Source organism: Lynx rufus, unplaced genomic scaffold (genome assembly GCF_022079265.1).
Source record: "Lynx rufus isolate CCGP_SWC_20201006 ecotype Redwood Valley unplaced genomic scaffold, mLynRuf1.p SCAF_2, whole genome shotgun sequence".
Taxonomy (NCBI): Eukaryota; Metazoa; Chordata; class Mammalia; order Carnivora; family Felidae; genus Lynx; species Lynx rufus.
In genome coordinates this window covers 38,311,409-38,331,594 of record NW_025814834.1, presented here as the reverse complement: position 1 = coordinate 38,331,594, position 20,186 = coordinate 38,311,409, and the positions used below count along the sequence as shown (strand labels likewise).

At 41.3% G+C, this 20,186-nt stretch overlaps 1 protein-coding gene across 2 annotated transcripts in view; it reads right to left on the bottom strand.

The window, feature by feature from the left end:
- Positions 1 to 20,186, bottom strand: part of ANKRD44 (ankyrin repeat domain 44) — a 325,289-nt gene that overhangs the window by 141,465 nt on the left and 163,638 nt on the right. For both annotated transcript variants that reach the window (XM_047083714.1, XM_047083715.1), the window contains exon 4: positions 12,338 to 12,408. In XM_047083714.1, coding sequence (XP_046939670.1) covers positions 12,338 to 12,408 — 71 coding nt within the window. The remainder of the gene's footprint in view (positions 1 to 12,337; positions 12,409 to 20,186) is intronic.

The window sequence follows — 20,186 nt, the reverse complement described above, 5'->3', positions numbered from 1 at the left end:
CCTGAGCTGAAGTCGTCCACTTAACCGACTGAGCCACCCAGGGGCCCTTGTATATGTGTATTCTTAATGCTCAACCATGATATGTGAAACACTGCAGAAGATTGAAAGAAATATTAGTCACATTCTTTTTTTTTTTAGAAAGAGAGTGAGACAGACAGAGAGACTGCATGTGCGGGGGGGGGGGGGGGAGGGTGCAGAAGGAGACAGAGAGGGAGAGGGAGACAGAGAAAGTTTTCCCAAGCAGGCTCCACACTGTCAGCGCAGAGCTCCACATGGGGCTTGATCCCACCAACCTGAGATTATGACCTGAGCTGAAATCAAGAGCCAAATGCTCAACCAAGTGAGCCACCCAGATGCCTCCAGACTCTGTTTTAAAAGCTAGCTGGGTGAAAAAAAAAAAAAAAATAAACAAAAGAAGAGCTAAGCCACAATATAAGGATGAAGATTTACATAAGAAAAAGATGGTATTTTTTATCAACTTTGGTCTCAAAAGTTGTGAGATTTATGCAGATGCACATACAATCTATTGTGATGTGGAAAGAAAATATTGGAACCTCCATTCATGTTTGTTTTCTTTAAAAAGGAAAGCATTTTAGCCGGTATTTAACTTCTGGGTTGGCATTGTGCCCTCAGTCATCTCCACAGAAGATCTTGCCTCGCAGGAAATGAGATGCCCTCCAGGAACAGTGGGGCCTCCAGGCACAGAGGGGGTGAGCCTTGCCCTCTCCATTCATTTGCTCCGAATGCACTGAAATGCACAGTGATGGGCCTGCCAAATCAATCTACAGATTGTAATATGTACCCTTAAACTAAAAAGATGTATGCAAGGAACCTGCAGATTAAAGATGATAATACAAATGCAAGTGTAAATAATGTGCAGTCACAGAGCTGACAGTTCTACTCTGAGTAAAAGGTTTCTATCATCCACATTACAGGGTAAAAATAATGACAAATTTAATCAGATCTGACAAGAGCTTGGCCAAAACAGAAGAAAATCATCAGAAGTCTATTAGCTACATGGTTATGTAAGACTATGATAAATGAAAAGCCTCACCCTAAGCATATTGTGATATACTTGAAATATTAGCTAATAATAGTCATTCCTATATATAATTCATAAGTAAATAAGATGCATATCTTGAAGATGCATACTGAAAAAGTTTTGCAGAGATACAGCCAAAAAGGTTGGAGATAACCATCATAAAGTAATAATATAAAAGTGGTATTGTACATATTCACAGCAAATAAGAATATACACTATATTTTTAATTCCTTTGTCTTGTGTCTTATTTTACTGTATTTATACAGATTATTGCTTTGCACTAGATATTATTTAAATTCAGAATAGACTAACAAAATAGAAACTATACATGAACATTTCACAAATTTATACTGTTCGGACATAAGACCAATGAATTCATGAAAAAATTTTAATTAATTAATTAATATATTTATCTATTTTATTTTGAGAGAGAGGGGTGGGGCAGAGCAAGAGAGAGAGAATCCCAAGAAGACTCCCAAGAAGACTCCACGCTTGGTGCAGAGGTCAACACAGGGCTCAACTCCATGACCTTGTGATCATGACCTTAGCTGAAATCAAGAGTTGGATGTTCAACCAACTGAGCTACCTTGGTGCCCCAAAAACCTTTTTTCTAAGATAACAAAATATGATTACTTTGAGAGTAACTCAGACTAGGTAAATAAGATGTTACCTAGGAGAGGCCCTACTTTTAAATGATTAAGAATGATTTACATTTCATTCAAAGTAACAGGTTAGGGGCGCCTGGGTGGCGCAGTCGGTTAAGCGTCCGACTTCAGCCAGGTCACGATCTCGCAGTCCGTGAGTTCGAGCCCCGCGTCGGGCTCTGGGCTGATGGCTCAGAGCCTGGAGCCTGTTTCCCATTCTGTGTCTCCCTCTCTCTCTGCCCCTCCCCCGTTCATGCTCTGTCTCTCTCTGTCCCAAAAATAAATAAACGTTGAAAAAAAAAAATTAAAAAAAAAAAAAAAGTAACAGGTTAAGCCAAGAAAATATATATTTACATACCAGTTATAGTTTATATATAAATAAGTAGTATTAGAGCTTGTCGGGAAGAAAATCTGTATTGTTAAATAGGCAATACTTCTAAAAATAGTTTAAACAGAAAAATTTTGGTCTGTTTTTGTAAATAAAGCTTTCTTAAAACACAGAGTCATTCATTTCTTTACATATTATCTATGGCTTGGTTGAATTGTAATAGAGTATGCAGCCATCAAAACTCAACATATTTACTATCTGGCTTTTGCTGGAAAAAGTTTGCAGATGCCCTGGTCCATCTTGCTCCTTGTTTGAATTACCACAAATTGCAAATGATCAAATCTGGTTAAAATAAAATTTTGTTATTTACCAACACGAAAAAATACTGTTTTGAGTCCAAACAGTCTTCTAAGGAGGGCAGAAGCCTCTGTGTTCAGTCCTTGCTATGCAGTGGTGGGTCTATAGTGAATTTGGGAGGGGGATGTACCAAGCTGCATTTTGGGGCATAATACAACAAGCAGCATTTGGAGCTTGGTAGGAAGGAAGGGGCGAGGACAGAGAGAAAGGAGAGAGGACTTGGGCCCTGTACCCCAGGGCAGAGGTGTACGTCTGGGCAGGAACAGAGTCAGCAGGCTACGAAGAAGAGAAAGCTGATACATAAACCAAACAAACATCAGGAGCAGGTTGGTGGAGCCAGGCAACCAAACGCTCAGATCTCCAGGAATTCTTTGGGATCACTGGAAGAATGCTAGACTTTGCACAAGATATGGCACATCGTTTCCAGCCAGTTATATCCATTTAGAAGGCAAGGTGCCCCAACCAGCATCGGAGTTACACCCCCAAAATTAGACAAGTTAAAGGTTCAAGTTCATTGACTGGATGGGGAAAAAAATAGAAGCAGGTAGGCTTTCTAATAAGTCTCCTTTCACGTGAACTTTAAGCAAGTACCATGTGAGTACCAACTTCGTCACATTTGTCTCTCATACCAACACTCAACTGCCATAGCTCAAGGATGCCTAGAATAACCATTACTTTTATTTATCTACTTTTATAAAATGTTTTAGCTTTGCCATTCTTCATTTTTATTTCTCTATCTGCTTATGCAATGGATTGCACTGTTTTCATCTTACTTGACAAGAAAGGACTCTATCTAGAAATACTTAGTATACAAAGGAGGGTATCTTACTTATTTTCCAAAAATTAACACTTTTTTTAATGTTTATTTACTTATTTTGAGAGAGAGTGAGCAGGGGAGGGGCAGAGAGAGAGGGAGAGAGAGAATCCCAAACAGGCTCCATGCTGTCAGTGCAGAGCCTGTCACGGGGCTTGATCCTACAACCCATGAGATCGTGGCCTAAGCCGAAATCAAGAGTCAGGTGCTTGGGGTGCCTGGGTGGCGCAGTCGGTTAAGCGTCCGACTTCAGCCAGGTCACGATCTCGCGGTCCGTGAGTTCGAGCCCCGCGTCGGGCTCTGGGCTGATGGCTCAGAGCCTGGAGCCTGTTTCCGATTCTGTGTCTCCCTCTCTCTCTGCCCCTCCCCCGTTCATGCTCTGTCTCTCTCTGTCCCAAAAATAAATAAATGTTGAAAAAAAAAATTTTAAAAAAGAGTCAGGTGCTTAACTGATTGAGCCACCCAGGGGCCCCCCAAAGTTAACTATTTTTTCTTAATGAAAATACAAGTATTCTAAAATTATTATGGAATGAACTTCATAGACATGGGATATTAGAAGTAGAGAAGGCTGGAGCCCCTCGGTGGCTCAGTCGGTTGAGCATCTGACTTCGGCTCAGGTCCTCATCTCACCGTTCGTGATTTCGAGCCCCACATGGGGCTCTGTGCTGACAGCTCAGAGCCTGGAGCCTGCTTCAGAATCTGTGTCTCTCTCTTTCTTTCAGTCCCTCCCCTGCTCACACACACTCTCTCTCTCTCTCAAAAATAAATAAACATAAAAAAAAAAAAAAAGAAGAAGTAGTAGTAGAAGGCTTCAGGGGTCATCTGGCCTGACCTCTTCATTTGAATAGGCAGCTTCATGTGATAGGCAGGGTGACTGCGTCAAGGGGAATGATCTGTCAGCCTGGCTGATTAAGAACCTGGCTTATGCATTTTCTACCAGGCCAGAGCTTACTCACTGGACGGTTTCAGCCAAACATGCTGACATAAGTACTTTTAAATGTTAATTCTCCTTAGTTATTTAAAATTTTTAACTCTGTTTTAGCCAGCCAAACCTGCTTAAACATTAATAGAAATTTAATATAATACTTCAGTAAAAAACAAAGCTTTGATTTAGAAAGACAGTAATTTCCTTCTTTAAAATTGCATTTCTCTTTCAAAAATTTTAATCTTGGAAGCACAATTTGGTTTTAAGAGAGAGTAATTTTATAGCTATTTAGGAAGTTAATAATTTTTGTAATCAAAAGAAGCCTTTCTCTCCTAGTATCACCCACTAGCTAAAATCTAGGAGTCCGCCCTGACAGAAATTTACAAGATAAAAGAAAACTAGGGGCAGCCGGGTAGCTCAGTCAGTTCAGTGGCCAACTTCGCTCAGATCATGATTTCATGGTTCGTGAGTTTGAGCCCCACGGTCGAACTCTCTGCTGTCAGCACAGAGCCCACTTTGGATCCTCTGTCCCCCCTCTTGCTCTGCCCCTCCCCTGCTCACGTGCGTGTGCTCTCTCTCTCAAAAAAATAAATAAATCAGCATTAAGAAAAGAAGAAAACTAATGTGGGGCAAGGGACACTGAACACTTTCTGAATCAAGAAAAGATATTTAGGGGCGCCTGGGTGGCTCAGTTAAGCCTCCAACTTCAGCTCAGGTCATGATCTCACAATTTGTGGGTTTGAGCCTAGCGTTGGGCTCTGTGCTGACAGCTCAGAACCTGGAGCCTGCTTTCAATTCTGTGTCTCCCTCTCTGCCCCTTCCCCGCTCATGCTCTGTCTCTCTCTGTCTCTCAAAAATAAGCATTAAAAAAAAAAAAATACCTAAACAGTGTTTCTCAAACTATCTGTGGTGAAGGACCAGTTTTTAAAAAAATATTACTTCAAATCAATCATGAGTCAATGCTTTTGTGAAATACAATAAAAAGTATTTAGTAGGATAATAAAATTTAAAAAGACAAAGACAAATTTTGAACTTGATTCTTTTATTATTAAATTTAGTAGGCGTGAAATGAAAAACTGCTCTAAAAAAACCTGCTCCATCAAATTGCTCTAAAAGTTTCTGAATGCTTACTCTTATCATTTTGTCTTAAGACAAAAGCTCACGGGCTTAGATGGGTATACAACGCACACTGTGAGTAGGGCTCCCGCAAAGACTTTCTTTATAATGAACAAGCACATGTGAGGAGTCCGGCATTTCTCCTGAATGGAGGCATCAGCCCAGTTAGCATTCAGTGTTAGGACTGTAGACCTAGTTGGATTACACTCCACAGTAGGCTGCTCTGTATCAATCATGGAAATAATAGAGTGAGCAACTGTCATGGGATGCCATGCAGAAGGGAATTGGAGACGGCATTTGCAGTCACTTTATTGCTACTTTTTACGACTTTCTCTTTTTACAAAAGGCCACCCGAACCCTGTAATAAGAAGTAGAAACATACACAGCGGCACATGGAAAAGATGAAAAGAAATAGGAAGCATGTGTCTTAAAAACTGTCACCCTTAATGTTTGTTTTTTCACTTCCAAACGTGCATTGCATTTAAGTGGTCATAAATTACTCATGGAAAAGTAATTGTTTGTGACTATAGAGAGTCCATGCAGGCATAAGCAATGTCAAATGTTATAAACTGTAAGTTGGTTTAGACCGGGGTCTGAGTCTCACCCAGTTTTCTGTAGAAACTCTCCCCAAAGCCTGGCAGGTGCCTTGTGCATACTGTATATACTCAGTATATTTGGGTAGAATAAATGCATTGGTATAATCATTAGAAACTCTCTAAGTAAAAATATGCCAGTGTTAACAAGACATTTCCCGCAGTCCTGACGGCATTTACTCTATTACTGAAATCATTTGGGGCTTTCACCCTCTATTGATTACAGCAATTTCATATTCTGAAAGAATTGCATAAATCGGTGCCCAACTAATTTGTTCAATTAATTGAATATTTTTCCAAAAGCCCTCCTTATTAAATCAAACTTGCCCTTCATTATTATAATTATTATTGGAGTTCAATTATTCCAAGAACTAGCAGTACAAAGGGGGCTCCCTGGAGACTCTGGGGTATGGAGGAACTCAAAGGCAACTGTTGAAGAAGTGCTGCCTTTCGACACAGGGAAGGCCAGACACTAAAATATTCCCGGTGTTAGACCTCAGCTCTCAGAGTGTGGTGTGGAGACCACATGCGTCACAATCTTCTTTTTAAAATGCAGATTTCTGGGCGCGACCACAGGCTATATCAGAATCTCTGGAGATGAGGTTCTAGAACAGGTACTTGTGACAAGCACCCCAGATAATATGAATGCACAGTAAATCTGAGTATCACTCACCTACATTCTAAGTAATAGGTCATAGAGTGCTTACTTTCTTTCATTCCCGGTACTACGTCCTCTACGTGATCATCTTTTTATAATCATGGAATAACTTAAGGAAAGCAATAACATTCCCGTCTCCCATATAATTCTTCCAATCCTCTTGTCTACTAGCATTTAGCTCACAATAATGACAATGCTTTTTAGAGAAAGGGGGAAAGCATGAGTATTAAAATTTGAGCTATATGATAAAATGCTTATCCTGCTTGGCTCTGGGAAACATTTTTATACTTGTCAGGACTTCTGTCTACGCAGACACAAAAGCAGACCCATTTTATGGGTAGGAGCAGTATCCATCAGGGGGCTCGGTTGATCTGAGGGAAGCAGCAGATCATGGTGGTTAAGAGAGCAGATTCGAGAGTTACACGCTCCTCCACTTACTGGCTGCAGCATGTTAGGCTTGTTACCTAACTTCACTGAGATTACCTTTCCTAAATTAGGATTAATAGCATTATCAGTCTCAAAGAGTGGCCCGGAGGTTAAAATGGGATCATGCACAGAAAGTGCCTACTAACATTCTGCCTAGCACACACTAAGGTTTCAATAAACGTTCACTGTGACAATATATATTGGGACTCAACATCCTCACTTCTACAGCCTAAAGACAGTACACAATCATTTTTAGCACTGTTAACCAAAAGACAGCCGCTAGAACAGGAAAGTGAAAAGTTCAGCCATTCTCCTTTGGTGCTACCTTCAGTTCATTCTAGAAGAAAAGGCATGTGTGAAAAGCCGGCTGCATCTGGACGCAGGCCACAGTAGGCTGGGTGCCTGGGTGTCTGCCCTAAATACCATGTCCTGGAAGACACACTCTGTGACCCTTCAAGGCCCCTGTAGCACACTTAACAGTGTCCTCCACTGGGTGACTTCTAATAAACAAGGTATTAAACTGTCCAGGTTCATATGCATTTAATTCCTGTCCCCTATGGCTGCTCTTTTCTAAGACAGAAAAACAAAAAAGCAATAAGAATAAGTTAAACAGGGGGGCGCCTGGGTGGCTCAGTTGGTTAAGCGTCCGACTTCGGCTCAGGTCATGATCTCTCAGTCTGTGAGTTCGAGCCTCGCGTCGGGCTCTGTGCTGACAGCTCAGAGCCAGGAGCCTGTTTTGGATTCTGTGTCTCCCTCTCTCTCTGACCCTCCCCTGTTCATGCTCTGTCTCTCTCTGTCTCAAAAATAAATAAATGTTAAAAAAAATTTATAAAAAGGATAAGTTAAACAGGAGGAACAATCAGAAATAATTCACACTTCAGAAAACTCTTCCTGGAAGCCCCAAATGTTGCTCATCTGTGTTATCTAGAATCTCAAAATATGTTTCCCTAACACTTTGGCAAGAGATATCTTCATTTCTTCTCAGTAGTGGGAGTAGTCAGAGAAAGGGGAGGTGGTGGTGAAAGAAGCCTTTGGGGGGTCGCGCAGAAGACAGTGCTATGGCTCCAAATATTGGTTTGGCTGTCTCCTCCCTGGGAATCCCAGGTGTGAGGAGGTGGGGAGGAAGGAGGGGGACGCGGGGAAGCATCAGAAGGAAGCACACAACACAGCCTGGTCAGTAGCAAGAAAGTCTTGAAGGTTTATCTCCAGATCCCAGTCTATGCTGGACAGTCTTTGGAGGGTATGACCACGTCTTGATCTACTTTCCTGTGTGTGTAGGAGCTTTTCTGTCAGGCATGGGTTGATGTTTAAGCAATATTATAATCTGATACTCCTATTGCTATTACAGGCTCAGGAAATACATTTAGCAACAAATATGATTTTTCCAGGCATAGAAACCTGAACATAAAACTTGCCTGGATGGAAAGAAAGCTCAGAAAATTTGACTGATATCGATATCTTTGACTTCTACTGATATCTGTGCTGCATACAATTTTGAAACTCATCCTGGTCTCGCGGGTTCCAGTAGCTTAAACAGCTTCCTGTGCCACACTTCCATAAACAAGCTTCGAGTCAGTTTACCTTGCATGCACAAAGGATGATTACCATCGGCATTCTCTGTGGTGCACACTAGTTCTATGTTAGCAGTTGTACAGAGAATCACATGAACATAGCTTAAGTTAGAAATCTAGTCTTTAATGAATCACTCAAAAAACAGTTGTTTACTGAGCAGGCTAGATGCTGGAAACACAGTGACAAGCAACAGGCATGACACTCATTTCAAGGAACTTACTATCCAGAATGTCATTTAAAAATTTTTTTGAAAATATTTATTTACTTTTGAGAGAGAGAGACAGAGAGACAGAGGCATGAGCGGGGGAGGGGCAGAGAAAGAGAGAGACACAGAATCTGAAGCAGGCTCCAGGCTCTGAGTTGTTAGCACAGAGCCTGACGCGGGGCTCGAACTCATGGACTACAAGATCATGACCTGAGCTGAAGTCGGGCACTTAACCAACTGAGACACCCAGGTGCCCTGAGAATGTCTTTTTAATTAGAATAGAATAATAACTTCAGTGATAGTTTTATGTTGTGTCAACATAGCCAAGCTGAACTATATTTCCCAGAATCCCCTCCCCAGCCCTGTTTGCCACAAGGGAAATCTGCCTGGATTTTGGGAGGCATAGATGAAACCACAGCCTGATTGGTGTATTGGGTGCCAGGTGCCGCTGCGGCTTGCACACACTGTCACTGACCAGCTGGACCCTGTGTTGGCACAGGACATGGTTGGTGCTTCTTCAGAACTTACAGTATCTCCCTCGGTTTCTCCTGTTCTTGGGTCAGGTGCCCACAAGCTCTAAGGTGAAGCACACAGCTCCTTCTGCAAATCTCCCAAGTCTGCAATGTTGAGGCAGTGAGAGTCAGGGGTTCCAGTTTGTTCTTGTTCTCCCCCATTTCACGTCCAGCTTTTCTTTGCAACTGCAGACCCTGCCCACCAGCAGTGACTTCAGAACCACACAGAAACCAAGGTGATGGCCTTACACAAACTTCTCCAGCAGCTCACACAATTGTGTGAGGCTTAATTGCTACAATAAATATCTTATTCTGTATCTCTCATGGTGGTTCTGGGTCCCTGACTGAACCCTGAGCCCCGAGACATCAATTGCCTACATTTCAGAGGCAAAGGGCTTTGAGGACAGAAGAGAGTTCATAAGCCTTTCAATGCAGAAACGGTTTTTAATTCACATTCGCGTAAGTCATACACCAGTGTTTGCCAATCTAAGCAACAGACAGATGTGCCAACTCTCAAGCTGAGCACACACATCTCCTTTGGCAAATGCTAACAGACAAGTTCCAAAACACAATCCAAACCTTCTCTGTTGTTTTCTCCTCAAGCCTGCTTCTCTTTTCTCAGCTATTATTTAGGGGAGATATAATGGAATGTAATAATCACATAATAAGATCAAATTCAGAGGAAGAAGAAAATCTGAATTTAGGACTTCCACAGCCAAGTGCTGTGTTGGAGTTCAGATGTCCACAGTCTGTTCCAACGACAGTCACAGAGACTTCGATTTTCATAAGAATCTTTTTGACTTGTTGTGACAGATATTAATTTGAAGATATGACCCTGACTACAACTCAGGGTCGGCTTGCATTTAATTCCTTCCTAACAAGAGACACCTGCAAGGGATATTTTTTCCCTCGGCAAACCTGTAGAGGGAGCTGGTTCCTCAGGGAAGCAACAAACGCCTGTCTCAGACATAAAGGTTGAATCATCATTGGGTTGACTGAACTCAATCAAATACACTAAAGACATGTAAGGAAGGCAAGCTGATGGTTGCTGGCAAATGGGTGTTTTGAAGATTTAAAGCAAGTAGCTGAGCTCACAAAGGGGGAGATCACTTGGGAAAGATCACATAATACTGAAATCATCTGGTTTTACATCTTTCTGTGCCACTAGACTACAAGCCTCCTAAGCACAGTTCCTGGCATGTTGGAAGTGCTTGGTGAATTTTTTTTTTTTAACTAAAAAGACCTGGTTCATGTTAAAAGAGGAATAAAACTCATAGTTTTTGAAGAATACTTAAAAAAAGAAATTTCCTGAAGATCAAACAGTCTTCAAAGACCAAGGAATACTCTGTGAAGGAGCTAGTCTCATGACACATGACACTGGTCATACAAACTCAAGCAGCCCACTGTACCTGCTTTCCCAGGTAAAACAGAAATGAAACGTGAGACCATAAGGAGATTCTGGATTCCCCAGGATCTGAGTCAGGCAACTTAGGATCATTTGTTTCCCTCATTCCATGTGGGCTATTGGGAAAGAGAACAGACCGCATCTTATAAAAACTACTCAAATCACACAGCACAGCAAGGAAGATTATGAGCACTAAGTTAACTGTCATCTACGAAGCATATTGTGAAATGTCCAGATAGTTTGCCAAAGAGGAAAAGCTGACGCTGATGATAGCCATCAACACGTCAGCAACACCACTTGCTCCTAGCTGTACCTGGAGAACAGCACCTTCTCCAGCAGCAGAGAAGCCTCATTTGGTAAAAAATCAGCTACAAAAACTAGTCATCCAATGACAAGTGCCCCCTAGGTGACAGCCTCTTGTATCCCTGGATGGTGGGCATCCCCTCTGACTAGGTTGCAAGGTTCATATTCACCAGCATTCCTGGCCACCCCTCCCCCACACTGGTTCTCTCTTCGCATCTGTTATACTTTCCCTGAACCAGCTGGGCCATTTGCTGTAGTTTCTTTTTAAAATTTTTTTAAAAATGTTTATTTATTTTGAGAAAGAGACAGAGAGTGAGCAGTGGAGGGACAGAGAGAAAGGGAGACACAGAATCCAAAGCAGGCTGCAGGCTCTGAGCTGTTAGCACAGAGCTCAACGTGGGGCTCGAACCCATGAACTGTGAGATCATGACCTGAGCCGAAGTCGGAAGCTTAACTGACTGAGCCACCCAGGCGCCCCTCCCCCCCCTTTTTTTTAAGATTTGCTATAGCTTCAATGACCATCCTCTCAGTTCCTCAGTGCTAGACGTGTATAAAAAATGATCATCTATTAACCATCTTCACCTGCATTTTTGGAATTTAAAATAAATTCTTTCTTAAGCACCTACAATGTCCCAGGCTTGGGACATCATCAAGGAACAAAACAACAACAACAAAAAAAAACAGGTCTGTGCCCTTATGGAGCTTACATTCTGGTAATATGTTTGCCAAATGTGACATGTTCATACAGAACTGATTAACTTCCCTTCCCTGCTCCTCTGCCTCTGCCTTCTCAATCGATGGCATCACCATTCACCCAGTGACCTCTCTTCTACCTCACCCTCACAAGGTCCCAAGTCCTGTCAGGTTCATTCTTATCTTGCCGTGACTGTACCCTACTGCTCAGAGGACCCCCAGCCTCTGCCATCAGACTTATCTTCCACCACATCCCTTGTTCCATCTATAGCCATCTGAACCTGCCATTCAATCATGTCCATGGCCCTTGTCCTCTAGCACGTCTACTGTCCTGCCTCCACCCTCCCCCCTCCTTCTGGCCTGGTAAGTCCCTACTCATCCTCTAAGCACCAGCTCAACCGACCTCTCTTCTTGGAAGACTTCTCTACTCAGGCAGTTATCTTCTTCCTCCTCCAATTAAGTTATGATATTGTACTGATCTGCTTACATGTTTAGCACCCCCTTCAGACTGAGAACTCACTGAAGTCAAGTATCACACTGTCTACCTGGGACTACTCCAGTCACCACCCCCAGCACCATGCCTGGCATGAAGGAGGTGCTCAAAAGAACAAACTGTTTTTTGGTAACCCTCTTGTATTAGAAGTAAAAGCCTTTTGTTCACAAGCAACAATACCGAATTCAGCAGAAAGCATTTTTCTCTTTCTGTGGACTGGAGGTGCTAGATTAGATAAGATAATCACTCACTTCACTTCTGGAGGCAACAGCCCGGTGCAGTGGGGTCAGCCACATGTTGTCCTTGGCATTTACACGAGCTCCTGGAACCAAAAGCACAAGTTAGAGGCATAATGCAGTCAGGGAAATTCTACTGATGTTAAATCAAATGTGATATCTTGTGCTCTCATTTGCCTGGTACAACCACCATATTTTGTTTTGTTTTCTCTTTGTACCGGTCATGCATTTGCTAGCCACCAGCCAGGAGGAGAGACCTAGGATAGTAGAAAAAGTGAAACCAGGAGCTGAAAATGTCACCAGAATTGCATAAAGACTGTGTGAGAAGTGCAGTGCCTCATTGGATAGGAAACACAGATGTAAGAAGGTGGAGATTCTCCAGGAGCAGGGAAATGTCGATTCTGAAGAATGAAGAACTTCGCAGGTATGTGTGTATGTATATAAACATATATGTATATAAAATGTATAAATATAAAATGTTTTATAGACAATACACAATATATAATCACATATGTTAGTTTTAGTCTTCAAGTATACTTACCACGCAGGACACACAATACCCTTCTTGGCAAACTGCTTAGGATGAGCAGCCTTCCAATAAAAGTATACTAGAGGCCAGTGGGATTTCAAACAAGTCTTGTAAGGTTGACTTCTCATGAGACTTGATCTGGGCTGAGGGGATTAGCAGAAATCTGTTCTATCCAGGAATCCCAATTATTTCTCTGAGACTAGCCAGGTATCTCGGTAGGAAGAAGCCAGCTTCCAAAGCATTTGGACAGACACAACATGAAGTCTATACAGGTTGATCACGGCCCTCCCTCCCCTGCCACTATGGGGTGGGCAGACAGGCTCACACATAGGCCAGAACAAGCGCACACTCAGGGATGTGCCACCCATGCTCAACTTTCTGGGAGCCACGTCGCCATCACGGAACAGAAGCTCTATGTGAATGGATTTCCAGAGAGTAGAGCATGCCCTCCTTCCATGATACCCTCACCATATCTATGACTGCAAGTTCACTGAGTCTACAACTGAACTGTGGAAACACCCAATATGAGCTTCCCTTTTTTGGGTCCAGGGTTTTGATCAGTGTTTTGCCCAGATGGAAAATTTCTTTAAAGGGCTATAAAAGAGGAGGATAAGATAAATATCTGTGATATCTTTGTAGCTGCAACCTGAGGAGCCTATGTTAGCCTCAGGACAAGAAGGAAGGAAGCTTGTGAGGACGAAGAGTGGAGACATGAATCAAAGAAACTAGAAAGTAAGGCAGAGGAGGGGAAGTGTGGAGGGGGTGCCTCTGGGACAAGGGCCGAGAAAGTGAGTCAAGTGGAATCAGGGAGTGACTAATCTCAGTGAGGCCAAGGCCAGCTGAGAGCTGAAAAATAGAAACCTTGTTTTAAAAAGAAAAGAAAAAAAAAGGCGACAGGAGACTTTCATGGGTAAAAGTGAGCTAGCCATTTAGTTTAAGCCACCAGCTAAAAGGAAATAACAAATCATAGAACTTACCCTATTTTTTCTCCTTAACTGAAGAACAAATACCATCAACAATATTAATTACAGAGAGCAAGAACATAATAATCCCTAAAACAAGAGAGAGAGAGGTCTCTCCTCCCCTCCCCTCCTTCTGACTTCATTGGCTTGAGATAGAGCCAAGTGCAAGTATTTTTTAAAAGCTCCCCAAGACCCAAGGTTATTTTAATATGCTGTCAAGGTTGAAAGCCACTGATAAATTGTTGCTTAGTTCATCAAGCTTAAAATTACTTGAATCCTAATTCTACTAACTCTGTCCAGGCAGTTTACCCGAAAAGGCTGAAGCCCCTTACATCAATAAGGATGAAATAAAATCAGTTTGGGCATGCTAAGAATCAACAGCAGCAGGTTATCTCCTTGTCCTGTAGCAAGAAGTCCTGAGCTAAACGCTCTGGAGTGAACGTCCTATAGGGGTGGATGCCTGGTGGGGATGCCTGCATCAGGGTATCCCGTTCGCTTGCCCTGTCCAGTTTTAACTTCATGTCACAAAGTCAAACCAGTCGTCTGAGAGGGACAACACCTGGTCGCATCACACCCTGAGTCTGAGTCTGAGGTGTCACTGAACTGTCTGCACCCTGTCCCATTAACCACTGTAGTCACCCCCTCCTTTAGTACGTTCGTAGGAAGAAACGCTATGTGTGTCAGATGTGGTACCTGCTGTGGGTACCGCATCCCTTCAGACTCGGAGCCTCAGAGTCAGTGCAGTCCAGTGGGAATGTCATGGGAGCCAAGGATGCAATTTTAAATTTTCTGGTAGCCACATTAAAAAGGGGGATAAAAAAAAGAAGCAAAATTAATTTTAGTAATATATCTTATTTAACTCAATATACCCAAACTATTATCATGTAATTGAGTTTAAAAATTATTCAGGTAATTTATTCTTTTCCTCATGCAAAAGCCTCAAAATCCAGAGTGTATTTTACCCTTACAGCACATCCGCACTGGAACTGGCCACACTTCAAGGGCTCAGTAGCCACCGCAGGTTTGTGACTACCGTGTTGGACAGTGCAGTTCTAAATGCTAAGTGGTAAAGCCCAACTTGTCTACTCATTTGCTTAAAAGCTCCCTTTAGTTCGGAAGAGCTAAAATTCTATTATTACAGCTGTGCAATTGCTAACAGCCTTGTTAGAAACTGCTAATATAATCTGAGCTCTTGCTTGGTATACTAACAAATGTGTAGTCCATTTAATAGGGAGATGCTATTAAGATGCTAATTTTGTAGATGAAGGAACTAAGGCCACAAGAAGTAATAAGCTCCAGGTACCCAGCTAGGAAATGGTAGATTTGAACCCAGGCAGTCTGACTTCAAAGCCCAAGCTCTTAGGCAGTGTGCCTCACTTCACAATTAACCTTTCCACTAAACATTGATTAAATTTCCCTTCTACTTTCTCCAATCTTTCTCTGCCTTCCTTAGATTCATTCCTCTCTCCCTCTATCTTTCCATCTTTCTCTATCTTTTTCCATTTTCATATATATATATATATATATATATGTATATATATATATTGCAAGTATTTATACATGTACATTCCCCCTTGATTTCATTTCCTTTTCCCCTACATTTCTCCTTTTAGCTCCAAACACTGGTTATAATAATATGAAACAAAAATACATACTTCATTATTCATAGTCTTTGACAGAGCAAATTTTGCATTGCCTGTGTGTAAGCTTAAAAAGCTAATGCAAGAAGAATCCCAAATGGCAAGATACATATGAAAATATACTTCTCAAAATTTATCAGGGAGAAGCAAATGAAAGCAACATTAACATACGATTTCACACCCATCAAATTGGTGAAAATCCTAAAGTATGACAATCCGAAGAGTTAGTAAGGGTAGGGAGTAATATTAACACTTAAATTGGGGCGCCTGGGTGGCTCCGTCGGTTAAGCGTCCGACTTTGGCTCAGGTCATGATCTCGCGGTTTGTGAGTTTGAGCCCCGTGTCGGGCTCTGGGCTGACAGCTCAGAGCCTGGAGCCTGCTTCAGATTCTGTGTCCCCCTCTCTCTCCGCCCCACCCCTTCTCATGCTCTGTCTCTCTCTGTCTCTCAATAATAAATGTTAAAAAAAAAAAAAAGATTTACATACAGCTGGTGGGAGTATGAACTGGTACAACCACCTCTGGGAAGCAATTTGCTGCTACCCAGTAAAACTGACGTTGCATGTGCCCTCCTACCCAGCGACCCATCCCAAACATATACCCTGGACAAACTTTCGCACATGTGGAAAAATGCTTACTGCAGCATGTTTGTAACATGCAAGAAATTGAAATCCTAAATGCTGGTCAAAAGGAAAATGGATAAATACATTGTGGTATATGTGTACAATGGAATGTCATACTGTCATGGAAATGAAGGAATGAAGTTTTTGATATATATATATATAAACAGATGCACTTCAGACGAATAACGTGAATGAACAAATGAAGTTACAAATAATACCTATTACATAATGTCAGTTATATAAAGTTTTTAAATTTACAAAAACAATTCTACATGATGTTTGTGGATGCATAGGTGTGAAACAAAAGTAACAGATATGGCTAAAGAAAACAAATAGCAATTCTAGACAGTGGTTGCTTCTAGGAAGGGATGGTAGAGAAAAAAGGATGAAGTATGCCAAATGGGCTGGAAGTGTATCTTCAATATTTTCTTTAGAAAACAGATATGATACAAACATGGAAAACGTTAGGATATCTTAAAGCTTGGTGTACATGGGTATTACTTATATTTTTCTCCATATTTTCTGTATGTTTGAAATATTTACTATTAAACATTTCTAAGAAAGCAGTGCATTTGGAGTTTTATGTTTCTTAATAAAAATAGGGAAGTTTGGGACACTTGGGTGGTTCAGACTCTTGATTTTGGCTCAGGTCATGATCTCGTGGTTTGTGAGTTTACGCCCCAACTCAGGCTCCATGCTGATTGTGCAGAGCCTGCTTGGGACTCTCTCTCTCTCTCTCTCTCTCTCTCTCTCTGCCCCTCCCCAGCTCGTGCTCTCTCTCGCTCTCTTTTTAAATAAATAAGTAAGCTTAAAAAAATGGGGAGGATTATGATGCTTTTTCTTATGCTATTTTTTCTTGGTCAGTGGCCCTTCTCACGGATAAAAAAAAAATGACATTTTCATATAAAGTGGCCCAGGCACAGTCTCTTCCAGGATTTTCCGAAGGCTCACTCCAGGTATATAATTGATTAGGAACCACAACTGCTGTTGGATTTGTAGATAACCTCAGTGGCACAGTCCAATTTGAAAAGACATTTTCAAGTTAAAATTTGTTCTCATGCTCTCTTCCCTCCTCAATCACTGTAGCTGATCCCACAGATAGATCCCCAGCTGTAGAACAGAAGCAAGGTCAGCACACCCAGAAAAGGTGGGACCACAGAAGTTCATGACTACCCAGAGGTGAGAGAGCTTGAGAATCTCAGGGAATCTTTTGCTGTCTTCCCAAATTTTATCACGACATTTTGAATCTAAACATCTCACCCCAGTAGCTCCTCACCAGGCAGATCACCAGGATACCAACGAGGGGCAGAGGGCACGTGCATGGTACCTGTGTTCACCAGCTTTGGCCATGGCATGTCCAAATCTTACCTTCAGTCTCCCTCTGTGTTCTGCCTCCCCCTTTTTCCTCCCTCTCTCTCCCCTTCTCTCTTCTCCCTTTCTCTCTCTCTCTTACCCACAACCTATTTCTGTCTTTGTGTAAGTGTATTAGAATGCTCTATAACATGTTTCTAAAGGAAATAACTATGGGCTAATGTTAAGACTAATCTTCAAGAATGTGTTAAAAAAAGGTTAGCCAAAAAAGTAATATACAGGAAACAATCTTGGTGTTAGAGAAGAGTTGGTTAAATAAATTAGCATATAGCCATACGCGGTGGCTGTGGTGCTTTATAAGAATTCTTAATGTGGAGGGATGTTCACAAACCATTGTTATGTGGAAAAAGTAAGTACCAAAATATTATATGAGCCTGCTTTTGTAAAAATATTGAACAGTCTAGAAGGATAAACCACAAAAGACCTGAGATCACTTTCTGACACATGGTAAGCACTACATAATTGCTTGTTAACTATTATCAGAGCAGAATCAGGGACTAAGGAATAGAAACTGGGGGCATCTGTCTTTGGCACGGTGTGCCAATTTAGGTCCAAGCCCAGGGCAGTCCTAAATTAACAGTTGCTAATTGAAGGAAGCTTTCTGGTTAAAAGAGAGATTCCTCAAAGTCTCCTTCACTGAGCTAGTTTATACAGCAGCTATGAAAATCTGCCTAACATAATGAAAATCAGCAGACCTATTTTACTTCATGGTTTCATCATACAAATAATGCATTCTTCTTTAAAACATGAATTTTTTAATGTTTTTATTTATTTTTGAGACAGAGAGAGACAGAGCATGAGCAGCGGAGGGGCAGAGAGAGGGAGAGACACAGAATCGGAAGCAGGCTCCAGGTTCTGGGCTGTCAGCACAGAGCCCGATGCGGGGCTCAAACTCACGGACTGTGAGATCATGACCTGAGCTGAAGTCGGACATTCAACCGACTGAGCCACCCAGGCGTCCCTAAAACATGAATTATTAAAGATTTGAGTAAAGTCCTCTGGAGAATCATTCTCAATGCTGGACTCTCCCCACTTACTGAAGGAAAAAAAAAAAAAAATCACTGCCCTGAGCCTGGTACATAAGCCTCCAGTTTCTTTTACCCCTACGCAGGCCAATATGTGTACCAAGGAAAACTGAGAGAATTAAGCTGAGTGGTCAGTACAATATTCTTTTTTGCATATTTAAAACATTACACAGTAATTTTTAAAAATCTATAGTGTTTTATAAGTATGCTTTTACATAGATTATATCATATTGTAATAACCCTCTGAATATTGTATCCTACTATAACACTCTGAGTTTCTGAATTGTTTCTGAATTGACATTCTGCATTGTTTCACACGATATATTTTTCATACCTATCTCTGTTGATACTTATGACGCCATTCTTTTTAATTACCACATGTATTCCAACATATAAACACAGTACATTTTTTAGACATTCTGTCCATTGATGGGTATTTCAGTTGTTTCCAGTATTTCATTATTCAAAAAATGCTGCTGTGAACACCCATAAAATGATTCCTTCTACAAACGTGCAAGTATTTGTCTAGGATAGATAATTAGAAATGGACTTTCTGTGTCATGGGTCACACACACTTTCGGTTTTAATCCTTAGTCTCAATCCTCCAAAGAGTGCTAATGTGTGAGATTGCCTAGTTCCCCACATCCTCATCAATATTTGATATTATCAGCCAATAAAATATTGCAAATCTGATTGGAAGGAAGCAATATCACATTTTTCTGTTCCTGTTTAATAGTGAGGTTGGGCATCTTCTAATATGTTTGTTTACTGGACATTTGCAATTTATTCTCTGAGAACTGCGTGTTCATATTTTTTGCCTGTTTTCTCTATTTTTCTATGACTGTTTTTCTTGTTATTTATATTTATACATTTACATTATATTGTTATTACTATTATTATTTATATAGTCTGCAAACTTTCAGTTTTATGTAGTGCTCAATGTGGCTTTTAATATTAACATTCTTTCAAGGAGAAAGATGACCCCGAGCTTGCTGATATCAGAAAACAACCCACACCCGGTGTGTCACAACCAACCAATGCCAGCATTGTTTCCTTGCAGCTTTAGCGTCACTTGAGGAATTGAAAAATAATTAGAAATCTAAGAAGTAGCTTCCTTCAGTTTCTATCCCTCCACTTCTCCTCCTCCAGAAGGTTAAACGGGCAGCTGCCAGGAAAATCTCCTCTCCCTGAACAACAAAATTATTATGACAAAAGCAGAGTTATCTGAATGGGGACCAAGCAGTATTTCATCAGTGTCATCCCCTGCCACTGGTTTCCTCATCCTCTTCCGCTGAACACGTCCAAGAGTCTTGTTTACATGTCAGAGGGAGACGTCAGATGGTTTTCAGTTGAATATTTATAACTGATTTTTCTAAAGGAAGCTTCATGTTATTTACCTGCCTGTCAGGCGCCATTGTGCACTGAAGGACACAGAGTCTGCATGTCTAATGATTTAAAGGCAAATGCTTTTTACCCAAGGACATTTTCAACCTTAAACATAAAAAAAAAAAAAAAAGGTGCTAGGCTATACTGATTCTTCAGAAACAAAGACCCAACTAAAAGTTGTCAGGCATAAACTCTAATTATAAATTAAGTATGTTTTCATCTTATCCCTATTACTGCTTGATTTTTTTTTTTTTTATGGAGATCAAGAGTAAAGGAAACTAAGTATCTTTCCCAGAGGCAATATTCCTGTTCTCTCAGCCTTGTCATCTA